Below are 24,743 nucleotides of genomic sequence, written 5' to 3'. Positions count from 1 at the left end.
CGGCACTGACAGCACAATTGGTTTTTAATTATATTTTTTGTAAACTATTATAATTACTATATAGCTGCGTCTATATAAACAAAAATAACATTAAGGCGTCTTTTCTCAGGTTTAGTTAATGATGAAATATGTGTGGCACTCAAGCAATGGCCACACTGGCCCCCTCTGGACGCCGATGCTAGTCCGTGCTATATTTAACCACCAAGTATAATGCGGCAACAATGCATGACGTCCATTTATGAGGGCACACTTGAACTAAATTGTGACACAGAATAACATGCTTTTCTATATTTTGTATTTGTTTATTTTTTCTCTATCAACATTGCCTATTGCTTCTCTTAGTAACATTTGAACCCGTAAATCCCTAGACCTTGAATATATTCACATGAGATCTAGATTATTTTTCTAAAAGGGAAAAATCTGAAGTCTATCTATGTTCTAACGTCATTTACTCTTTGCTTCCTTTTAGTTCCTGTGGAAGCCACAGCCTTCCTGGGGGCGGTAGCGGCGTTTGTGGTACTTCTGCTCGTCTTCTTCCTCTACCTGAACAAGAAGTGGTGTTTCTACAGCATCGGGGGATTCCCCTGCTGCGACGAGCCGGTCGTCAAAGCTCCACGAACCAAGGACCTTGGTAAGTAATTGCTTCCCCAGTTGGCAACACTGCAGGCATAGCATTTAGAGTAGATGCGGTGATGTTATGTCCAACGATACTCTACAACAGTAATGTGCAGCAGACTATTAAGTTTACGTGTACACACTGGCGTACGCAGCAGGGAGCTGATGGGCATACAGTCCTCTCCGAAATTGAGAAAATCATTTTTTTTTAAGAAAACAGAGGTAGTAAAGAACTTGGAAAAACCAAGCTCGTCTTAAAATGACTCCTGATTGCCATATCTGTGTTTGAACAAAGTTCAAAACGAACGTTTAAAATAGTGATTAAGAAAGAGTTTATTGTGTATTGTGTAAAATGGCGTCTCCACAAATAATAACAATAATAAATAAAAATCCTACGTACGTTAGTGTGTCTGTATGCCTTGTGTACACGTAATCTAAGCGTATATTCCATTCTATTACAGTATACACTCTCTAATAGACACTGAACACAGATAAACGTATTACGTATAAGCAGGTAGCAAATCTGCGCTATAAATTGCAGTCTGCAAGAAGTTCCGCAATCGACCGCTGTTAGGCGCCACTCGCACTTTTTGCTTTAACTTCGGGACCAAACTATTTACAATAGTTTCTCGGAGCGTGACGTCACCAGAGTCACCATGGAAGTCAAGGTCGTTATCAACCATTGAAATCTCTAAAATCTCTTCTCAGCTGAGTGCACGACGGAGTTCCATATCTGCTTATAATACGTTTAACTGTGCACTAAACTTTAATTAACAATGCGGTTTTGCAGGAATTTTCACCGACAATAAATGTACAGTAGCACATAAAGTATTTTTAAAAGAGCGCTCTTATTTTTCTTTGTTCAAACCAGAGAAGATAGAGGGGGAATAAGACAAGAGAAATAAAGAAGGGAGAAAAATATAAATAGAGAAGAGATATTGGGGATGGAGATATGCGAGAGAGATGGTAAGATGAAAGTAAGAAAAATGAAAGAAAGGGGATGCTGAAAAAGAACAAAATAGAGATACAGGTATAAGGGAGAAGAGAAGAATAAGTAGGTGATTTTCCTTTATTTCTGGAGTGAGGCGTGGGTACCAATTCTTGTGATATTTAACATTGTAAACAAACAAGCAGACCAAGCAGAAAAATGAAGCATACAGAAATATGATACAAAGTTATTTTACAAGAGCAAAGCTAGAAGTATATAGAGAACTGAGAAGGAAGGAAAAGAAAATACATAAGAGAAAGAAAAAAGAGAGTGTGGAAAGTAAAATGAGACAAGTGGAATCATTTAATGGAAAACGAGAGAGTAGAAGATTCTATAGAACTGTCAATGAAATGAGAGGATTCCAAACTGGAGCATATATATGTAAGGATAAAGACGGACGACTGTTAAGTAATGACCAGGATATTTTAATTAGATGGCAGGAACATTTTAATGAACTTTTGAATGAACAAAACCAGAATGGAAGTGGAATGGAGCAAGAACAGAATCAGCATACGGAAGAAGATCAGAATGTAACAAATCCCCAGCTTAATGAACAGGAAAAGCAGGGACCTAGCCTTGAAGAAGTTAAGAGTGCCATTGAGAAGCTGAAAAACAATAGAGCGCCAGGATCTGACAAAATAACAGCAGAGATGATGAAACTTCACGGAAGGGACTTCTTGAGAAGCATTCAAAATCTACTAGATAAAATATGGAAGGATGAAGAAATCCCATCACAATGGGAAGAAGGTATAATATACCCCATATATAAGAAGGGGGATCGCCTACAAACAGAAAACTATAGAGGCATCAGCAAACTTAACATCGGATACAAAATTCTCTCTAATATACTTTTCCGAAGGCTCTCCCCGTATGTAAATAAAATAATAGGTGACTACCAATGTGGCTTTAGAGAGGGAAAATCGACCTCAGACCACATACATACAATTAGACAGATATGCGCAAAGACAAAAGAATTTGGAATAAATACATATCACCTCTATATAGATTTTAAATCTGCGTATGATACCATACGAAGGAACGAGCTGATTGAAGCCATGAGGGAATTTAACATCCCACAGAAATTAGTAAATCTAGTAGAAGAGACTCTAAAAAAAGTGCGATGTAGAGTACAAATAAGAAATCAGCTATCTCAAGAATTCGAAACAAAACAAGGATTGCGTCAAGGAGATGCCCTGTCATGTATGCTATTCAATATTGCACTAGAAAAGGCTGTCAGAGAATCAGGCATAGACACTAGAGGAACTATAATAAACAAGTCAGTGCAAATGATGGCATATGCAGATGATGTGGTTATAATAGCTAGAACAACAAGAGCATTGCGTGAAGCTGTAGCTAATCTCCTTACAGCAGCACAAAAAATGGGGCTTTCAGGAATTTAAATATCTTGGTGTGTATGTAACAGAAAAAGGAGATTCTCTGACAGAGATTCAACACAGAATAAGTATGGCAAATAGAAGTCACTTTGGACTTGGAAAACATATGAAGTCCCGGTATATCAGAAGGAAAACAAAAGTTAAGCTATACAAAACGTTAATAAGACCTATTTTAATGTATGGATGTGAATCATGGATTATAACTAAGAATGCTGAGACAATGATCGGAAGTTTTGAAAGGAAGATCCTGCGCAGGATCTATGGTCCTATATGTGAAAACGGATTTTGGAGAAGAAGATACAATAATGAACTATATCAACTCTACCAAGATATAGATATTGTGAAGGAAATTAAACTAATACGGTTAAGGTGGCTAGGACATATATACCGAATGCCAGATAACTCGATGTGCAAAAAGATAACGTTTATGCATATGGAGGGCAGGAGAAAAGTAGGAAGACCACCTTTAAGGTGGGTTGATTCGGTAGAAGAGGACCTAAGTATGCTGGGAGTTAGGAGTTGGAGAAGGAAGACGCTGGATAGAGATGGATGGCGGAAGATTCTGAAGGAGGCCAAGGCCTGTGATGGGCTGTAGTGCCAGAAAAGAAGAAGAAACAAACAGTAGTGAGTTAAAAACTTTCATTAATTCAGATATGGATGTATTTGAGATTATATTTATAGCCACTTAGAATAAGTTGTACAAATTCTAACTACAGTGCACGATTTAATAATTAGAATACAGTTGATGGAATTTATTAAGTTTCTTCCACCAGCATCGAATCTCTATAATTGTTTTCTTTTTCTGCAATTCTTGGAAATACATGACAGTTCCATACATTTCAATTAATTTTTCCTTTATTTGAAATTCAATCAAATATTCCAAATTTTAAGCACCATTTTAATTTTGGGAGTTTGCATTTTTCCTGTATTTATACAAAAACAAAGCTCTTAAATGTATATATACAAAATTTCTGTACTTGGCGTTATTGAATCTACAATATGAATTTATCTCCATTTTTGTTCAGCTGTTGCAACTAATTTTGCATTGAAATAAAAAAAAGTTAATTTTAAAAGAATTACCACAATATTAACGACAAAAGTGACGTTTTCTTAACATTTTATATGTGGCGCCATCTACTAGCATTCTTTTCGTAACTTCTTAACAAATTTTTGGTGTAAATATTAGATTATCACCTAAACTTTGACCCATTCTCCTATGAATAAATACTAAATGTGCAATTACCCAGCAACTAATACGATTTTCGAGGGTAATTACAACCTTTGTTCACCAGCAACCTGAACAGCTATTGCACATCATTGGGTTGGGAACCACCACAGGCGTGCGCAGACTAGATTATTTGGGGGTGTCTTAAAGATAGCTTCAATTGCTAGGACAATGTAGGCGTACTGTCAGATTAAAAATTATAGACTTTCGAGTTTGGACTCCAAATAAAAATTAACCAATTGACCTACATGAAAACGAGTTACATCAAAATTTGGCTTATTCAATTCTGCGTTAATCTGTTTACGAATTGTTTTCGACTATGCCTTTTATTTTTTTGTCGTCGTGAGAACAAGAAAAGTGCCGGTTTTTAAGTTTTTGAAATTACATAAATAGAAAACGGTGGACCGATCGTTATGAAATTTTAGTACGGGGTAGGTAGAAAGGTTTTAAACCCAATTCTTAATTTTCAGATTTTTAAAATTTGTCAAAAAATTGTTTTTTTATCAATCTTGCGAGACACCTTTTCCTTAGTCCCATAAACAAAATATTGGTCTTGTTTGAAAGTCTTTGAATCTGTTCATAAAATCCATTGACATCGTTAATTCACATTCCGAAACCGATTTTATTCAGATATTGATTCAAAGGAATCAAGATGTACGTGAAATGTGGCAAAACAACACGCACCGAGTCGCAATGACAGACAGCCCACAGTTTCCACGGTTGAACGGACATCGCTTAAGCCTGAATCACACGGAACTGGATTTCCAGTAGGAATGCTCTAGTTGACGCTGGACTGGCTACCCATTTGCTACTTTTCGCCTCACACGATACTTGTTACACCGTAAGTAGTGTAATTGGTGATAATATAAACCCGAGAAAGTATGAGCACCTCTCAGGCAGATTTGGCTACACTTAAAACTAGCTCAAGATGTGCATATGAGCTTATTGCTCAAGTGTGGTACTCTGTCTAACCCAAGATTTTTGTAAAAATGCCCTCGGGAATTTCCCGTGAAAGTATGACCCCCCTACACTTACAAAAGCCACATCTGTGAGATTGTTGTCCATAAGCTTGTTAAAAATATGCCCCTCTTGATATTGTTTTTGCTACACTTAAAACTAAGCCAAGATGCTCATAAAACCCACACCCACCCACACATATTTACTTAAATAGCCTTGCCAAAGCACTTGGCATGTCCCATAAAGCAACATACTCAAATTTTGAAAAAAAATCAATAATTTTGTTTCTCTGATATCTCTGAAACTATTGATGCTAGAGACATGGGGCTTGGTAATTTGACATGGGCCCGCCAAAATGCAACTTTTTGCTCTCTATAATTTTTCAAAAAAATCTTGTTGTTCTCTAGATCTTGAATAACTTGCCTATTTTGCAAGATAGAGGCATGGGGGTTTCATATTTGAACTCTGTGTGCTGTTTAGAAGTTTTGTTAAAAAAATCGATAATTTTTTGATTTTGTGATTTCTCAAAAACTACAAGTGCTAGAGACTTGGAATTTGTTCATGTGTGTTCTATTCATGATTCTCTATATTTTAGGTCTCTATAATTTGTTTGATAGAAGCAATATTTAATCTGCAAATGCCTAATTTGTGTCTGTTCTATAAATAGAATTTTATGAAAAGTGCAATATTAACAAAGTTGTTAATATTTTGAAAACTATACATGCTCAAGCACTCCAGCAGGTAAATATGAACTTGTGGTGCCCCACTGAACAACATACTGAAATTTTGAAAAAATCAATAATTTTTTGTTTTCTGATTATCTCTGGAACTATGAATGCTGGAGACATGGGACTTGGTGATTTGACATGGGCATGTTAAAATGCAGATTTTTGCTCTCTATAATTTTTTCAAAAAACTTGTAATTGCCTAGATTCTTGAATAAGTCAAGAATGTTGCATATTACAAGTGCGGGGTCTGATATTTGAACTCTGCAAGCAGTTTTGCAAGTTTTTGAAAAAATCGATAATTTTTTACCGGTCCACTTCCGGCACATTTCCGGCCCATTTCCGGCTTATTTCCGGTCCACTTCCGGTCCGCTTCCGGTTCACTTCCGGTCCACTTCCGGTCCACTTGTGGCCTTCTTCTGGTTTATTTCTATTGCATCATGTTGTGCAACAAATTATTACCCAATACTATGCAATAAATTATAATGCAAAAGCTCTTGCATCATGTTGTGCAACAAATTATTACCCAATATTATGCAACAAATTATAATGCAAAAGCTCTTGCATCATGTTGTGCAATAAATTATTACCCAATATTATGCAACAAATTATGATGCAAGAGCTTTTGCATTACATATCAGTTAGTATTGTGAGAGTGGCTGAGGAGTACAGATGTGTTGTTGCAGTGCTCCTCTTATTTTTTAAAAAAACACAAAAATATAGCAGATTTGTATAAATTGAATTATAGGTTTGTTTGATTTAATATACAGAATTTTCTAATATATTGAACAAAGGGTTTATATCAGCTCCAATTTGTTATACATGACACATGGTATTAGGTCATTGTTTTTCTAGGACATGCCTGTGTAGACATGCATTTGTGCTAGGGCAGTGCTTCTGTACTTATTCTACCTTTGTGAATGTAGGCTATCAGCTTTATACAACCTGTCATAGGTTTATTAAGTATAGAGTTTTGATTTGAACCCCAAGAAATGTTATATAAATACCAAAGCCAAAAATATTAACACACATACACACACACACACACACACACACACACTAAATATACAAAGCACACTGCTTAACCCAACTGATATTTTTTATTAAGTATAGAATTTTGATTTGAATCCCAAGAAATTTTATATAATAAACCAACAACAAAAATGCCAAATCAAAAATATTGTAATCAATGCAATAAGAATATATCCAGCCCCAATTGGGCTAAGCACCAAAGGAATTGTAATCCAGACAAATGCAGAACACCCACAAAAATATGCCCAAAATGCCATAGAAAATATAGCATGGAATACTTCACATATAAACATAAGGGTACTTGTTCTGCACAGTCATCAACATTGCCCCCACAACCATCTACATCTGGTCTGAAAAGGAAGCATGAAGCACCTGTTAATGCTAGAGCAGCAAAGCAGCCCGCTATGAACCCATCCATAGCAGTTATAACGGCCAACTTAGGGATTACCGGTTTGTATCAGAGCAAAAATGTGATATTAAGAATTTTTTGAACAGTATAAATCCTGATGTGCAGGCAATTCTAAATGCACAAAATGGCTCTTATAAGCTGTCCCTCAAATTGTTTACACAATATAAGAAACCAAATGGCACAAAATTTACACAGCCCCACATAACACAAACTGTAGCTGTATATTCAAATGAAAATTTAGACAAAATAATAAGCAGTTTGATAGAGCAATTGAATATTAAACACTCTGAATTTGCAGCAAAAGAGTCAGGATGGAGCCTATGCGGATCTCCACACAAGCTCTATGTTAATATTTCTGAATTCAGCCCATTACAAGGATCTACATATCTGCCATTACCTGCCAATATTAAAAACAAAAGAGCCGTGGTTAACATAGAAAATAATGATGAGAAATGCTTTTTGTGGTGTATTTTAGCTGCTTTGTTTCCAGTTTTAAGGCATCCTGAGAGAATAACTTATTATAAACAGCATGAACATGATTTTGATGATGCTATGGAGGGCTTAGAATATCCAATGTCTGTTCAGAATATTGATAAATTTGAAAAAAAGGCCAGGGATATCAATGGTAAACAATTATCTATTAATGTATTTATTTGTTCTACTGGCCGTGGCAATTGCTTGATAGCACCTCTCAGAATCAGTACACTTGATGATGATTCTGCTGTTGCGATTGATCTGCTCTTAATTGAAGAGGATGGCACACACCATTACACTCTGATACATAATCTTGAAGCTTTAATTAGAAAACAACTAGACAAATCTAAGACAATATTCAAGTTGTGCAGAAGATGTTTAACTGTATTTGATGGTAGAAAAATAATAAATGGGGTTCGGGAACAAAATACAGAAATTGCTAAAAACAAGTTAATTGAACATTTAAAATACTGTGGCAACCATAAACCTGTTCATATGCTTATGCCTAATCCAAGTGAAAATGCCAAATTCAAAAAATTTGAAGCCTTGTTGGAACACCCAGCATATATAGTCTGTGATTTTGAATCAAATCTCAAACCCCTTGCATTCTGCAGCCCAGATCCTGATGAATCTTAAATAACATCATACCAGTTACATGAACCTTCTAGTTTTTATTATGTTGTTGTACAGGATGGTGTTGTTAGTAAAGAATATTTATACATGGGACCAGATGCCATCAAAGAATTTGCACATAGAATAGAAAATGAGTGCCATGACATAGCATCTAATGTCTTATTAAAATCAAAACCCATGATGCCTTTAACAGAGGATCAGATTGAAGATTTCAACAATGCAGAAAAATGCCCGGTATGTGATTCTGAATTTTCAGATACAAATATCAAGGTGAAACACCATTCTCATACAGATGGTAAATTCAAAATGGCCCTGTGTAATAGCTGTAATATTAAGATCCAGAGACCAAAATTTGTCCCCATATTTTGCCATGGTGCATCCAATTATGATTTTCATCATCTGATCAGGTACGAGGGGTTTGACGAGCAGAATTTAAATATTTTAGCAGAAAATAATGAGAAATATATTGCCATTAGCAAGATAATTAAAGTTAATGGTGTTCCCATTCACTTAAGATTTCTTGATTCCTACAGAATTATGTCCGCTAGCCTGGCTACACTGGTCAGTCAATTATCTGATGATCAATTCAAAATCACATGTGCTATGTTTCCAAATCAGGACCTGAAATTAATTAGGCGGAAGGGTGTATATCCATATGACTATGTTACAGGTTTTTCTAAATTTGATGAGTGTTCTCTGCCACCACAACAAGAGTTTTACAGCAAATTCAGGGCATCTGGAATCACTGATGATGATTATCACCATGCCCAGTTGATGTGGAACAATTTAAAATGCCAGACATTTGGTGATTATCACAAGGCATATTTAAAACTTGATGTCACTCTCTTAGCTGATATACTTCAGGCATTTAGAAAATCTTCCATGGAAAATTATAAGCTGGATCCAATGTATTTTTACAGTGCACCAGGCCTAACATGGTCTGCAATGTTTTTAAACACTAAAATGCAATTGGATCTGATCTAGGATCAGGATATGTATCTGTTTATGGAACAATGTATACGAGGAGGCATGGTGCAAAGTTCTCAGAGATATGCCAGAGCTAACAACAAATATATTCCTGATTATGATCCAGCACTGCCATCAAATTATATACTGTATGTAGATGCCAACAGCCTGTATGGTTATGCTATGATGGATAAACTGCCATATGCAGGGCTTGAGTGGGTTGAAGATTTCAATATTGAAGATCTTCAGGATTTTGATGACAGTAACTATGGCCTGTTCTTAGAGGTTGATCTGACAATTCCTGATGATTTGCACAAGACATTTTTTGATCTACCCCCAATTCCTGAGGTTAAGTGTTCACCTGGCTCTAAACAGAAGAAGCTCATGTTGACTCTAGAGCCAAAACGGGATTATGTCATATATTACAAAAACCTCCAGTTCCTGATGCATCATGGTGTTCAAGTGACCAAAGTTGGCAAAGTTTTGAGGTTCAGGCACTCAAGATGGTTGAAGCCATATATTGATACAAACACAGAGCTTCGAACATCTGCAGTAAGCAAATTTGATAAGACCTTGTTTAAATTGATGGTCAATTCAGTGTATGGCAAAACCATAGAAAATGTCAGAAAACATACTGATGTTAAATTAATTACTGACCCCAGCCAGAGCAAAAAATTGATTGCAAAGCCTAATTTCAACTACAGAAGAATTTATGATGAGCATATGGCACTCTTCAACATGAAAAAAACAAAGATTAAGTTTGATAAGCCTATTTATGTAGGGGCTGTGATATTAGAATTGGCCAACTTACACATGCTGGAGCTCTATTATGATGTGTTGAAGCCTTTTTATAAGGATCGTGTAAAACTGATGTACATGGACACAGATAGTTTATTCTTAATATTCAGACAGAAGATGTTTATCAAGATATGTCACAGCCTGAATTGTTTAAATATTTTGATACCAGTGAACATTCAAAAATTCAGCCCCACAACAAAAAGGTGCCTGGCAAGTTAAAAGATGAGACACTTGGTGATGTTATTGTGGCATTTGCTGGGTTAAGGTCCAAGATGTACAGCTATGAAACATGTAGTGGTGTTGTTGCAAAAAAAGCCAAGGGCATTGGCAGAGTAACTGTGGACAAAGAGCTTGAATTTAAAGATTACAAAAATTGTCTCAAATCACAAATAAGAACATCAGAATCCAGAATTCAGAGTGTGGATTACTTGTTGACTACAAATGTTGTAAGAAAAGTGGCTCTGGACCCACATGATGATAAGAGATGTATTTTGTCATGTGGCATACATACTCTACCATGGGGTCATTGTGATTTGAAAAGTGGCAAACAATGCTCAATTACAAAGCATGATTTGAAATAAATAAACATGCCTATGAACTTATTTGGGTTCAAAAAACAGGCTATTATGGACCTGCCAACACCAGCACCCTCTTCTGATATACAATCTATGATATCTAAACTAAGTGGTTTGTTAATTATTCATCTGAACAACATACTTACAGATGTTGATGATGAAACAGGTAAAACATTGTACATATTTAACAATAATTTAAATCATTACCAATTACCTGTAGGTGGTCAATTACAATTTATTACAACCCCCGAGGGTAATGTCAAGATTTCAATAGGCAAAAATATTTACAGGATAAAGCACTCAAACATGATACCTGGCACTGTATATACTGTTTCTGCTGGTGACTGCTTATATATTGAGGTCCCGGGATCCTATGACAAGCTTATACCTTTTTTTATAGAATTAAGAATTAGATATTCAATAATAAATAACCACTAAATCAAAATGCCTAATGATATATTTGGCCATACAAGACATGAAGATCACAGTGATGAGATTCTGATGCTTGATGTCAGAGTGAAAAAATTAAGAAGTGATTTACAAGCTTTACAAACCACACTCAATGCCAGTCTTCAACTAGAAATTACAAATTTACAATCACAATGCATGGACCCTCTTCTTAAAATTGATTCTGAACTCAAATTGCTGCTTCAAAAATATACTGATTTGGCTACATTAGATAATTTTCAAAGTTTAGAGGAGGCTGTAGCAGCTCTTCAAGCCAAATTTAAGACTCAGGCTAACAACTCTGAGCAATTGAAACAACAATTGGAAGAGCAGATTAATAATGTCCAGGCACAGCTCCAAACAATTGTCAAAAGCATAAAATCACAAGAAGATTTTGATCTAGTGATTTCCACTCTAAAAGAACAGATTCAATCACTGGAGATTCCTAATCTGGGCCCTCTAAACAATGCCATAGCCGAGGTTAAAGAAAAAATTGAGACACTTGAAAATTTTATGAACAACTTGCCATCTTCTGATGCTTTGAGTGCTATAACTCGTAGTGTTGCCAACATCAAGCTGCAACTTGAGACATATGAAGATTTTGGAAAAATTCAGAGTACCATAACCCATCTTGAGGGTACAATAGCAGCAGTGCAAAGTGATTTGACAAATGTACAAGAATCTCTAGAATCCCGCTTGCCTGGTATTGTAGATACCCTTGCCAGTGTCCAGCAACAGATCACAAAACTTGAAAACCTCAACACTGAATCTGAGCTATCTCATTTTCATCACTTGATCGATGATATCCAAACAAAACTTGAAATTTTACAACAATCAACACCCAGTCAGGCAGACATAGCCCTGCTTCAAGATGCTATGCGTGGTGTGGTTGATGCTTCTGAATTAAATGATGTGAAATTGGCACTTGAATCTTTGCAAAATACAGTATCAAATCTGCCTACATCACAGGAACTTAAAAATATTAAGAGAGCTGTGAATCGCATATTGAAATCAGAAGATATCAAGAATATCCAGACAGAGATCAAACAACTTACTCAGACAGTGGCCACTCTACCAACTAATCAACATATTAATGAACTGCATGCCCTGTTTGAGGATATCAGAAGACAAGTCCATGATATTACTGCTCAAAATTCAAAATTGGCAGTTGTTGAAAATTTACAGCAAATTGTAGCTAATATCAAGCAACAGCTAGGGACCATGGAATCCAATCAAGCAAATGCTTTGTCTGTTTTTGCCACCCAGCTTCAAGAGATTGTGCAACAATACAAAAAACTTGTTGTGGACATAAAGATCAAGCCAGGCCATGATGATGTTGTTAGGACTATCAATGAGCACCTTGAATCTGTAACAAGTACATTGCTTACAGCAGAAAAAGAAATAACTGGCCTAATCGAGAATCCTAAGCATACAGTAATTCTTGAATTGTACAGTATCCCCAACAAAGAATATGATTCACCGTTTACACAAGGTGGCAAAATATATATGCTGTCCCCTGCACAATTTTATTACCAATTTTTTGTTGGGGGCACACTTAGACCAATCAAGATCAAATATTGGCTTCAACCACAGGCACACCACTACCCTACCTTATCAATAACAAATGCTGACAACAAACCAAAAATCACCAGTGTAGAGTTAGAGGATTTTACAGATCCCAATACATTAGAGACATCTTATGCTGAAGATGATGGTTCTCTGGAATTTAATATACAAACAGGAGACAAATTATATTTAGAAAATCCTGTAGTATCAGCTGCTGAACACCCTATAGTTGCAATATTCTTGTTTACATACTATGTCTAGACAAATTATTGTTGATGAATTACACAGACAAGCCAGACATAATTATAAGAGACGGCCAGTGGTTACAAAGGGCATAGATGATTTATGGCAGTGTGACTTGGTTGAGATGGCAAGTGGACAGCTGAAAAACTTAGACAAGATCAACAAGGGCTACAAGTATCTACTCACTGTCATAGATACATTTTCAAAATTTGCCTGGGCTGTGCCACTCAAATCCAAGACTGGAAAATGTGTTACAGAAGCCTTCAGGACAATCATCAATCAGAGTGGAAGATCACCGCGCTATTTGCAAACAGATAATGGCAAAGAATTCTATAATTCTGTGTTCCAACAATTTATTAAAAGCCAGTCAATACAACATTACTCGAGTTACAGTGATCTCAAGGCCTCTATTGTAGAAAGATTGAACAAAACCCTAAAAAATCATATGTATAAACAATTTACACTTCAAGGTAATTATAAATGGCTTTATATTCTTCCAGAACTTCTACATAAATATAACAACTCAGTTCATTCTACAATCAACATGAAACCCTCTGAGGTAACTTCATCTGATGAGCAAAAATTGATCAGCACTGTTTATTATCCTAGATACCAGCCAACAACAAGAAAAGCCAAATACAAGGTTGGTGATCAAGTAAGAATCAGCAAATATAAGCACTTATTCAAAAGAGGCTTTACAAGAAACTGGAGCACTGAATTATTTACAGTGGTTCAAGTTAAACCTGGGACCCGATACACATATATAATAAAAGATCACCGAGGAGAAATTCTCAAAGGCAGATTTTATGAAGAAGAACTCAGCAAAACTAAGCAGCCTGACACATATCTCATAGAAAAAATCATCCGCAGAAAAGGCAACAAGATACTTGTCAAATGGCTAGGTCTCCCAGAACACAGCTGGATCGAGGCAGACAAAGTGATACTATGAACACCTGGGATGTTATAAAGAGGCTGCCAGAGCCTGAACAGCAGAATAAGAGAAATGGAATGCTGCTGCCTGATAATATTAGATGTCTTATTGTTGGGCCATCGGCTTGTGGTAAAACTACACTAATGATTGATAATTTTTTATTGGCACCCAACTGGTTAGACTGGGAAAACAGGCACTTGTATGTCTTCTCTAAGAGCTTGGAACAATTAAAATATCAGCAGCTGATGAAGCTATATGATGGACTGGATATAGCCACTTTTGAATCAGATGTTAAGCCACTCCATGACTGTCTCGATAATTCTGTTGTTGTGTTTGATGACATTATACTGGATAATCAAAACAAGGTTAGAAATTTTTTTACACAGGGGCGACACAAAAACATTGATTGCTTCTACCTGGCACAGACTTTTTCTAAAATACCGAAGAAGCTGATCCGAGACAACAGCAATTTTATATGTGTGTTTCATCAAGATCATACCAACCTCAAACACATACGTGATGAATATGTAGGTGGGGACTTGAGCTACAATGATTTTTCTAAGTTTTGCAGTAGGTGCTGGAACCAGGACAGCTATGGGTTTATCACAATTGATATGACAAGGAAACCCAATAGTGGCAAATACAGAAATAAAATCAACAATTTTCTAGACATTGAAACATATAAATAACCATGAAAAGGCCAATTATTGATGATCTTAAATTAAGAGATTATCTTGTAAAAAGATTTAAGGGATGAAAATCAGAGAACCGAGGAATCTATGAACAACACAAGCAAACAGAACAGCCTATTATTGATGCTATTAGTGAATTAGGTAAAAATATCAAAACTGTTACAGAGCAAAATCAAAATTTGATCACAGAGCTTGTACCTGTAGCTGCTAGGAACATATTAGATTATCCAATCACCCAACTTTCTAGTATTCATACACCTAGTCCTGTTGCTCCTCGAAGAATTGAAGCTACTCAGGATCCTATTGAATTGGGTCTCCTTGCTCAAAAATATTTAAGCACACCTAAAGACAACAAAGATGAGGTCTTTGGCTTATATGCTGACACAGAGCGTGATGGTAGCATCATACATAGAATTGGCAATTTTAGAGTAACATTTATGGGAGATGATCTGATTGTATATTCAGAATCTCATCTTGGAGAAAGAGGTGGTTTTGTTAAATATCCTGGAACACCTGGATTGTGGGAACTGATGACTAGGAAGAGACCTGGCAGCTATACAGATCAAGATTATGAGCATTACAAAGAAATATTAATAAAATCAGATGCTCTATACCAGAACAATGATCCTACACAAAAAAGAGTCAAGTCTAGCAGTGGAGCAAAATACAACAACTTAATCAAGCCCATATGGTCACAGATCAAGACTGGCAGTGGAATCAAACAATACAACACCCTGCCTAAAGAATTTGTGTGGGTTGATGATGTCAGGAAACTTGTAGATAGGTTGCTGGTGATAGCTGGGGAAGAAAATGCTGGCAACCACAATTTTTACAATGAAAAGGTTGGAATTATGGACATGATAAGCACCAAATTGTCTAATTTTATAGTGAATGACACTAAGGGCATTGGATATCTTATAAAAATTATTAATACTCTACCACCTAAATTTTGGAATATCTCTGAGGGTCGGGGTCTGGTTAATGACATCATAAACAAGCTGCCATTTGAACTACACATTCCAGGCTATCAGTATTGTGGTCCCGGTACAAAATTGGACCATAGATTAAACAGAGGTGACCCTGGTGTTAATCCCCTAGATGCTGCTTGTAGAGACCATGACATAGCATACAACACACATTCTGATCTTGACAAGAGACATGTTGCAGACAAAAAATTAGAAGAGGCTGCATTGGGTAGATTTGTAAGCAAAAATGCTTCTTTAAGTGAAAGAATAGCAGCATTGGGGACCACCATAGCTATGAACACCAAACAAAAACTGGGGTGGGGGTTGTGAATATATATATAATAAACCTACAATGAAGCCCAAGGGTGTTATGTATGAGATACCTTATGCAGGTCTTAAATCTCTTAAAACTATTGATAGTCTTTTAACCAAAAAGCAGCGCAAGAAAAAAAATTCTTGTCTTGCCAAGGGCCATGGTATGAAATTATTACTTAGTACCCCCCAATTAAAAAAATTACAGCAATCCAGGAAAAAATCACATGTGGGTGGCTTCATATTTACTATCCCGGCCATCTTAGCAGCACTTGGGGCTGTTGGGAACTTGGCTGGGGGATCAGCTGCTATAGCAAAAACAGTAATAGATGCCAAAAAGAATAAGGCAGAATTAGATGAAATGAAGCGCCATAATCTGGCCATGGAGAAACAAGGCAAAGGTGTTAAGAGAGCCATGAATAAGTTTAAAAAAACAAGAGCCGCTTACAAACCAAGATATTGAAGCTTTAATCAAGCCACTGGGCATCAAAAATTTTAGAGGTGTGTACATGTCTGATTCTTTACCAGAACAACCACTCAACAAAGAGTGTGGCAGAGTTAATTTGGATAAGTACAAAAATCAGGGCACTCACTGGACCTGTTATCTTAAATATTTAAAAGATGAGGCTTTTGGGTTTGATTCATTTGGAGGTATTCCACCTGAAAATTTAGTAAAATATCTAAAATCAGCTAATCTTTATTACAATAATGCCCGTGTTCAAAATTTCAAAGATGTTAATTGTGGACATCTGTGTTTATCTGTTCTTAGATATATGTCTCAAATAAATAAACCATCAATTGAAGATTTTCAAAAAGCCCTGTGGTATCTGAAACATCATGGGGGTATTCCATCTCACCAGCCAAAATTCAATATTGAAGCTCAGATTACATGATGATATAGTGTATCCCAAAACAATAGCTCTCAGAGCATTTTATGGCATGTACTTGATCCCTAATATTACACACCACAACAACACAATTGCAGTTGGTGATCAAAGAATTGTCATCACTCCAGGGCAATATAATCTATCTACTCTAAATGCTCAGTTACCCAGAGGTATAGTGTTAACTCAAAATTCTGTCACTCACAGAGTAGAGATTGTATCTGCTACAGAGACAGTGGATCTGGGTACTATAGGAGAGCTGTTAGGCTTCCAGAACAACACAAAACGTGAACCAGCCATCAAACACACTGCTATTAATATACCTAAATTCCTAGCCATAGAAACTCTGAATATTCACTGTAATGTGGCCGAGGGTATGATCACCAAATCAAATGGCATAGGCACTCACAAACAAACTGGCATCATTGCAACATTCAAACCTAACTCTGAATTTATGGAGCCGATCATCTACACTCCATCACCAACATATATTTTCCTGTGTGCCATAATAGAATAGATTACATTGAGTTGATGGTCACTAATGAAAAAGAAGAATTAGTTGATTTTGCTGGAGCCACAACAACTGCAATCATAGAAATTAATATTTAAATAAAAATACATACAAAAAAAATGGAAAATATTGAGAGTTATGAGCTACAATCATTCCCCCCAAACAGGAGGACCTTTGCAAATTTAAATCAACCCAACACAGAGATTGAGGTTGATCTTGATGTAGGGGATGGCTTTATACACCCTCACAGAGCAGATTTATACATCAAATTTGATGTAAAGCTCGATGGTACAGATTATCCGGCAAATTCAAATATAAGATTGGTAGATAATTTTGTGCCACATCTATTCTCTGAAATTGAGATCAGAAAACATGGTGTTGTTATAAACAGAGTGGATTACCCTGGCATTACCTCTACAGCTTTGGCCACATTAAAATTATCCAAAACCGAGGCTTCTTACTACAAAATAGGTGGATTTGAGGCTGGTGATAAGATATTATCTAAGAACCACACAGTATTGTTCCCCATGCGCCTGTTACCAGGATTCTTCTCAGATTACAAAGATATTATGTGGAAGGATGGTTTAAGAATCACATTTAGAAGAGCTGCCAATGATAATAATGATTTGATGAGGTACAGTTCATTAAATTCTACTGGGGAAGCTCTGCCTAGTACCCTACCTGATGAAGGGAAGTGCCTTATTCAGACTATGGAGCTAAGAATTCCAGTTGTTGAATATGAAGCCAGTTATGCTCTTAAATATAAAGCAGATATTCTAAAAAATCCACAGGTGCCTTTACAATTTTATACATATCAATGTGTGCAGAAGCCTGCCACTGGTAGCTATTATGAGTTTGATGCTACAAATTCACTCTCCAGTATACAATATGACATGCCGGATTTTGTGGTGGTACTGTTTCAGACTGGAAGACACCATAATCAGGAAAAAAATTCAAGTAAATTTGATAGCTGCAACATCAAGAACATATATCTTAAAAATGGCAGAAATGAGGTGTTTCCTAGAGAAAATTATAATTTAAACATGTCCAAGGATGATTTTCTTAAATTATATGAAGCATTTACAGCATACAAAAGGGTCACTACTGGCAATACTGACTGGTATTACACACCAGATGAATTCAAAGCACAGAGACCCATGTTTGTCATCAACACTTCAAAAAGGAAACAAGTTGTGGTTAATGACAGGACAAACATTAAAATTATCTGTGAATTCCACGATACGCTCCCTGATGACACTATATGTAGTGTTATTCTTATAGGTGAAAAATCATATGTTTATGATGTAAGAAATGAGAGAGTCACAGAGCAATTCTAGAAGGCCTCTGCATATTACATTGTCTTAGTATTAGATATATGAGTTGAGCCTGGTGTCTAATTAAAATATTGAGCATATTCCAGGTAACATATTAATTCTCTGAACTTAAACCGGAAGTGGACCGGAAGTAAATATGTGTGGGTGTGGGTGTGGGTGGGTGTGGGTGGGTGTAGGTGGCTCTTTGGCTTAGTTTTAAGTGTAGCAAAAACAATATCAAGAGGGGCATATTTTTGACAAGCTTATGGACAACAATCTGACAGATGTAGCTTTTGTAAGTGTAGGCAAATCAATCTGAGGGGGGTCATACTTTCACGGGAAATTCCCGAGGGCATTTTTACAAAAATCTTGGGTTAGACAGAGTACCACACTTGAGCAATAAGCTCATATGCACATCTTGAGCTAGTTTTAAGTGTAGCCAAATCTGCCTGAGGGAGGCTCATACTTTCTCGGGTTTATATTATCACCAATTACACTACTACCGTACTTGTCGATAGTCTTTTGTTCCCATAATGGCGGTCGCATGAGATGTAAACAACCTATCACTTCACACTTTTAAAATACGATAACTATTCAACCGAGAGGAATATCGCTTCGTATTAAATGGTTTTAGGTAGAGAAGAATGGTGCTGATAAAATACATACTTTACAACGTTTACTATACACGTATGGAAGAATATTTTAGCTTTTTCAATTGTAAACACCATCCACACAGCATTGACGGTGTAACTCGACATACCTTTCGTGCTGTATGTATTATAGATTGTAATTGGAACAGCCAACCGAAATGTAAAGTACTATCGTCTGTTATGAGGTTTTTGGAAGCATTTATGCTAGCAAAAATGTTAATGGAAATGCTTTCGTCTAAAGCCGGCTTAATGGTGGACGAGCAATTTGAAGAATGTTGTAGGAGAATTACTGCTTTGTGCTTGTATTAAAAAGGGAAAAGTATGAACTAGAGATTGGCTCGAAACAAAATATGGTAATGATGATACTTAAAAAGCTTTTTAACTCGGGTTTGCATTATTCATTCATGAGATTCGCAGGATTCATTCACATAAAGAAAAGTCAAACATTTATTGATACACTTGTATTGTAATAATAAGGATTTTCATTTTCAGCTAATCATATTTGTCACGTACACATTTCATCGCTTTGCATAAATACCTAAATATTAATGAACTGAACACGAATGCACTGCACACTTTTTTCTTTTATCGAGAAACGGATAAACTATAGACAGCCGACACTCGGAAACCATAGACAAAAAAAACTCTGCCTTGCAAACTCACTGATTATCTTCACATGGCCAAATTTTGCTCTGATTGGCTGTTCCACAGAATCCAGTCGAGGAAAGCTAGTAGCAATTAGAACATGTCAGCAGTCAGCCATGCGGCCATGATTTCTACCTAGAAAGTCAGTTCAGCGCCAACTAGGGCATTCCTCAGGGGCGGCGCCAGGAATTTTCGACCGGGTGGGCAGAAGCTGTAAATTGATAGATTAGGGTGGGCAGGTATAAATGTAAGGTCATATATATATATATATATCATATAGCCTACACACATACACACATACATACATACATACATGTAAAACACATATATGTGCGACACACATGCATATGTATCCCCTTCTCTCTTCTCTCTTACACTACCGATTTCTCTTCACTTCTTTCCCTTTCCTTTTCATCTTTTCTGTTTTACTCCCTAATGCGTTCTTATATCTTTCTTTCTCAGCTTGTTACCTCTTTCTCCCTTTCACTGTCTCTCGGCCCATTCTTCAAATGTTTCTCTTAACTGCCATCCACACACGCATCACATGTATGTGTGTGTGTGTGTGTGTGCTTGTTTGTTTGGTGTCTTTCCTCTTCCTTTTATAATCTATTCTCGCATCTTGTTCCACTTCTTTGTCTCCAATGGACACAATTATTTCAATGAAGTGTTTGTGGGTGCGCAGCCATACATTCTAATCACATTCTTTCCTTCATGTCAATGTAGTGAAATAAATGTGAATTGGTTGCATCACATTTTGTCCTTCAAGTGCAAAATTACAAGGCACGTACCTACTCCACTTTATATATTAGGCGACAGTGATAGAAATTCTGATGGTAGACAATGGTGAAGGACTAAATTACTTTTTCGTAATTTAAATGCATGTTCCTGATCATATTATTTTCATCACATGAGTTTTTGACTGAAACTGATCACTTTTCTTGGCTTAAAAGGTTATTACAACTGACAAATGGATCTGAATGTTTGCAGTAACGGCTATCGGGTGCCAAAACGTGGGACAAAGGTCAATTCACTTATTTGATATAAAAGTCTTAGCATTAAGAGGCCATAGTGCGGGTGCAACAAGTGGCAAAATGTGCTGGGGGGAACTCCCCCCTCGCTCCTCCTAATCGCTGCCACTGGATATTTGGATTAAAATTAATGTCGTATTGGGAACGTAAACACACACACACATGGAAAAACCAATTCTTTGTTCATTTTGCTTAAAGTATCCCCAGGCTTATGAAAGGTTATTTTGACAAAATATCGCCCAAAAGTAATAATCAAGTAACTAACAAGTAACCACTTCGAAACTTGAGGTGGTAGTAAGTAGTTTCAATTTCACAGTGTTTCATTGTTGGATCAGGGCAGCTAACTCCGTGAACAATAACGTTGTTTTCCGAAAGTCTCAAATATTTGTCTCTGGCAATATACACTCTTAAGTGAACGCATCTTTTATGGTGATAACATAACACGTTCCCTGTGAGTTCTTTCTGTATATTTTTTTTTCTCCAATGGCATAACGTTGTCGCCTTATAATGAAGAGGTTCTGGTTTCTACTGCCCCCTCCCCTGGTGGAAGCACAATGCACACTGCAGGTTTAGTCTCGATTAGCCTATCTGAGCATAAAATTCGACTTAAAACAAATAAACAAAATTTTCTTATGAATACTTCGTGACATACCTTTTCTTCTTTACTTCATCTGCATCTACAGATTCTGTTGACCTTTTCGGCTAAACCTCTGATGCTTCTAAAGTTTAAACCATTCTCATCGTGATTAATTCCCTGACGTCCTCAAAACAAAGCTTTCCTTCCAACACCTTCTTCTTTTACGAGTAATTCTACGTAAGCTAATCACAAGAAAAATCGCATGATTAAGTAACTGATAGGCACAATTTATGTGTGGAACTAGGATTTCTAAATAGAATTAGCCACCCATAATCAATTCAATAATTCTCTTGCTTTTTCCAAACTCAGATAACTGTTACATCAAAATTAATACGAGGGTTGGGGAGTAAGTCATGGCAACCCAGTAATAACTCGACAATCGAAGGATGTATTAAAAATTTGTTATATACAACTGAAAGAGTATCCATTATGGATATTTTGTTGGTAGGAATCATTAAAAAAAACCAAGCAACCCTGTGACATACACATGTATTAATGTACAATTTACAAAAACCTGTCTGACCCTGTGACATACGAATGTGCACATGTTACAAAAACTTGTCTGATTATGACAAACCTTCTGGAATTTCAATGTAGACCTAATTAAAAAGTCGAAATAATTTATTGTGTTGCTGGAGGAAGCAACGCTGAGGTTTTTATTTGTTTATTTAGAAATTATTTTAATTATACACAGGCCGAGATTTATATATGTGAAGACCTGGAGCTTACATCAAGACCTCACCCCAATCCCCTCCAAACTTTCAGTTATAACTTTTCGCCAAACTACATGAGGTGGTTAGTTATATGTATTTCTACATTTTTTCTTCACATCCGAAGTAACTATTTTTTTCTTTATGTGGTACTATTCAAAGCAGTGAAGGACCGGAGCTGCAGCCCTCAAACTCACCCTAAATGCTGATCTCATCTTGACCATACCCTGCATAAGTTTGCGCCTCCTAAGCCCACCAGCTGCTTCTAATCATAGAAGTATTCAATTGGTCACAGTTTTCTTGTTTCAAGATCTCTAGTAATTTATTTTGCTTTCTAATGACAAAGTTAAATCAGCTCTTTATGGGATGATGATATGTGAACAGTTCTAGCATAGATAATATTCATTAGTAAAATATACATGTAATGAACACCAGAATACACTACTTTATTGCAACATTCACATATCCGTAAGTATATGTACGAGTACTTAGTGAATTTGATTGGGTGGGCAATCGGGTGGGCATAGGAATTTTTGGGTGGGCGCTTGCCCACCCGTGCCCACCCCTGTGCCGTCCATGGCATTCCTACTAGAAATCTAGTTCCGTGTGACAGGGGCTTTAGATTCTCCAACTCAGTTCCTGACGAGAAAACTTCCAAAGAACGTCAAGTATTGGAACCAGTGACGGCCCGAGAGAAAGATTAGGGGACAAACATCTGCGAAGTTTGACTGTCGACCCCTTTCATCTCTCCTCTCCAAAAGGAAGGGACAAAACCTAGGCAAATAAATATTATCTTAGTGGAAATATGCACTTGTTGTGTTGTACTCGTACTTAGGGATATGTGATGCGATCGCCTTCCAGAAAATATCACACCCTCTATTCTATTTTCTTCCACTATTTCGTTTTTTAACCTATACAGGGTATACACAAAATAATGATGCTGTTTCAAACGTTAATATAAAAATTATTTCTCACCTTACATTGGTAGAGTAAGATTATTTCCATAACATCCCTGACTGTTGTGCATTTGCAGCTTGGGAGCGAGTCACAACTTCCGAAGCAGCCAATCAACAAGCGAGCTACTGAAGTCATTCCAACCCTCTTCCTCACGATCCTCGCTGTCGGTAGGCTCACTAGCTAGAATCGCGCAGTCAGCCAGAGCTGTTCCGAAAATAATCTGACTCTACAACATACACCGTCAGCATCAGCAACTGTCCAAGTTTCGTATGCGCTACTAGAAGTTCGCTTCTCATGCTTACTGCGAGGCCGCGGGGCCAGTCTCCAAGATGGCGTCGCAGCAGGAGAAGACATTCTGTGTGTTCCGTTTTGAGGTGTCCAGATCTGTGAATACAGAGTAGCATGAGTTTTGTGCACGGTTTAAAAAATGTCTCTCCACACGAGAATAACATAAGCAGGTGTTACCGACAATTTGGGGAAACTGGATACTTGTGTAAAAGCATGCAGAGTCTTGCCGACGTTGTGTTTCTGGTGACAGCGCAGCATTGAAAGAGTGCGTAAGGCGTTTAAGTGAAGTGACCCTCAACTTAGTGACTAGAGCAAGCATGATGCCCCTACTTAATACCAATTATTTGAGGCTGGGCGAGTCCCAGAGCCGATTTATATGAGGACAAGGCCGGAAAAATTCCGATCTTAGATTCACCCAACCCGGGAATCGAACCCAGGCCTCCCGCGTGGTTGTCAGACACCCTACAGACTTTTTTGTTTTTAATGAAGACCCCCCTTCGCCACACATCAAACTCATATCAATTAATCTCAAAATCTCTTTTTCATTCAGGACAGACGAACAAAAACATACCTGTCTTAACCGGTACCGAACTCAGGACCCCTGGCGTCGTAGCGCGCTGTGCTAACCACTCAGCCAGGAGGTCGACCGACGAGACCACTGCGGCTCTCTGATTTTCCTGTATGCTTGTCAAATATCTGAAGCTTGCTGATGTTCTGAAGAATGCATGTTAGGAACTTGAAAGGTCCTGCAACAAAGTTACTCGATTCCACATTCACTCCTCTCGAAGAAAACGCAGTGATAGTCCAAATTCTGAACAATTACATCTGCTTAGAATTTCTTCTAGAGCATTTAAGTGAATTTTCATGTGGTTGACACGGTCGAGCCAGATTCAACAATAGGACATTAATAACCATAAGAATATATTTATCTCAATACAAATTGAGAATGAGCAACATGAGACTGTATATTGGTATACACGTGATACCTCCCAGGGCACGGGAAAACATTAAGATATGCAGTAAATAAAAACAAAAACACAGAAATTACGTTTTAACATATGAATTCAGAATCTATTTATCTTGATTATGCAATTTAAAAAGAACCAAAGTTGTACATCATAACGAAACTCACCAAAAGAAATCACAGTAACAGCACAATCTTTCTCTCATGCA

General features: G+C 36.9%; 1 protein-coding gene across 3 annotated transcripts in view; it reads left to right on the top strand.

The window, feature by feature from the left end:
* The window catches only part of Syt14 (Synaptotagmin 14), a 161,389-nt gene that overhangs the window by 99,368 nt on the left and 37,278 nt on the right, over positions 1 to 24,743 (top strand). For all 3 annotated transcript variants that reach the window (XM_083137765.1, XM_083137764.1, XM_083137763.1), the window contains exon 2: positions 470 to 631. In XM_083137765.1, the coding sequence (XP_082993891.1) occupies positions 470 to 631 (162 nt within the window). The remainder of the gene's footprint in view (positions 1 to 469; positions 632 to 24,743) is intronic.

The sequence above is a fragment of the Lepisma saccharinum genome, chromosome 16, assembly GCF_977018435.1.
Source record: "Lepisma saccharinum chromosome 16, izLepSacc3.1, whole genome shotgun sequence".
Lineage (NCBI taxonomy): Eukaryota > Metazoa > Arthropoda > Insecta > Zygentoma > Lepismatidae > Lepisma > Lepisma saccharinum.
This window is presented reverse-complemented; position numbering and strand designations above follow the sequence as displayed.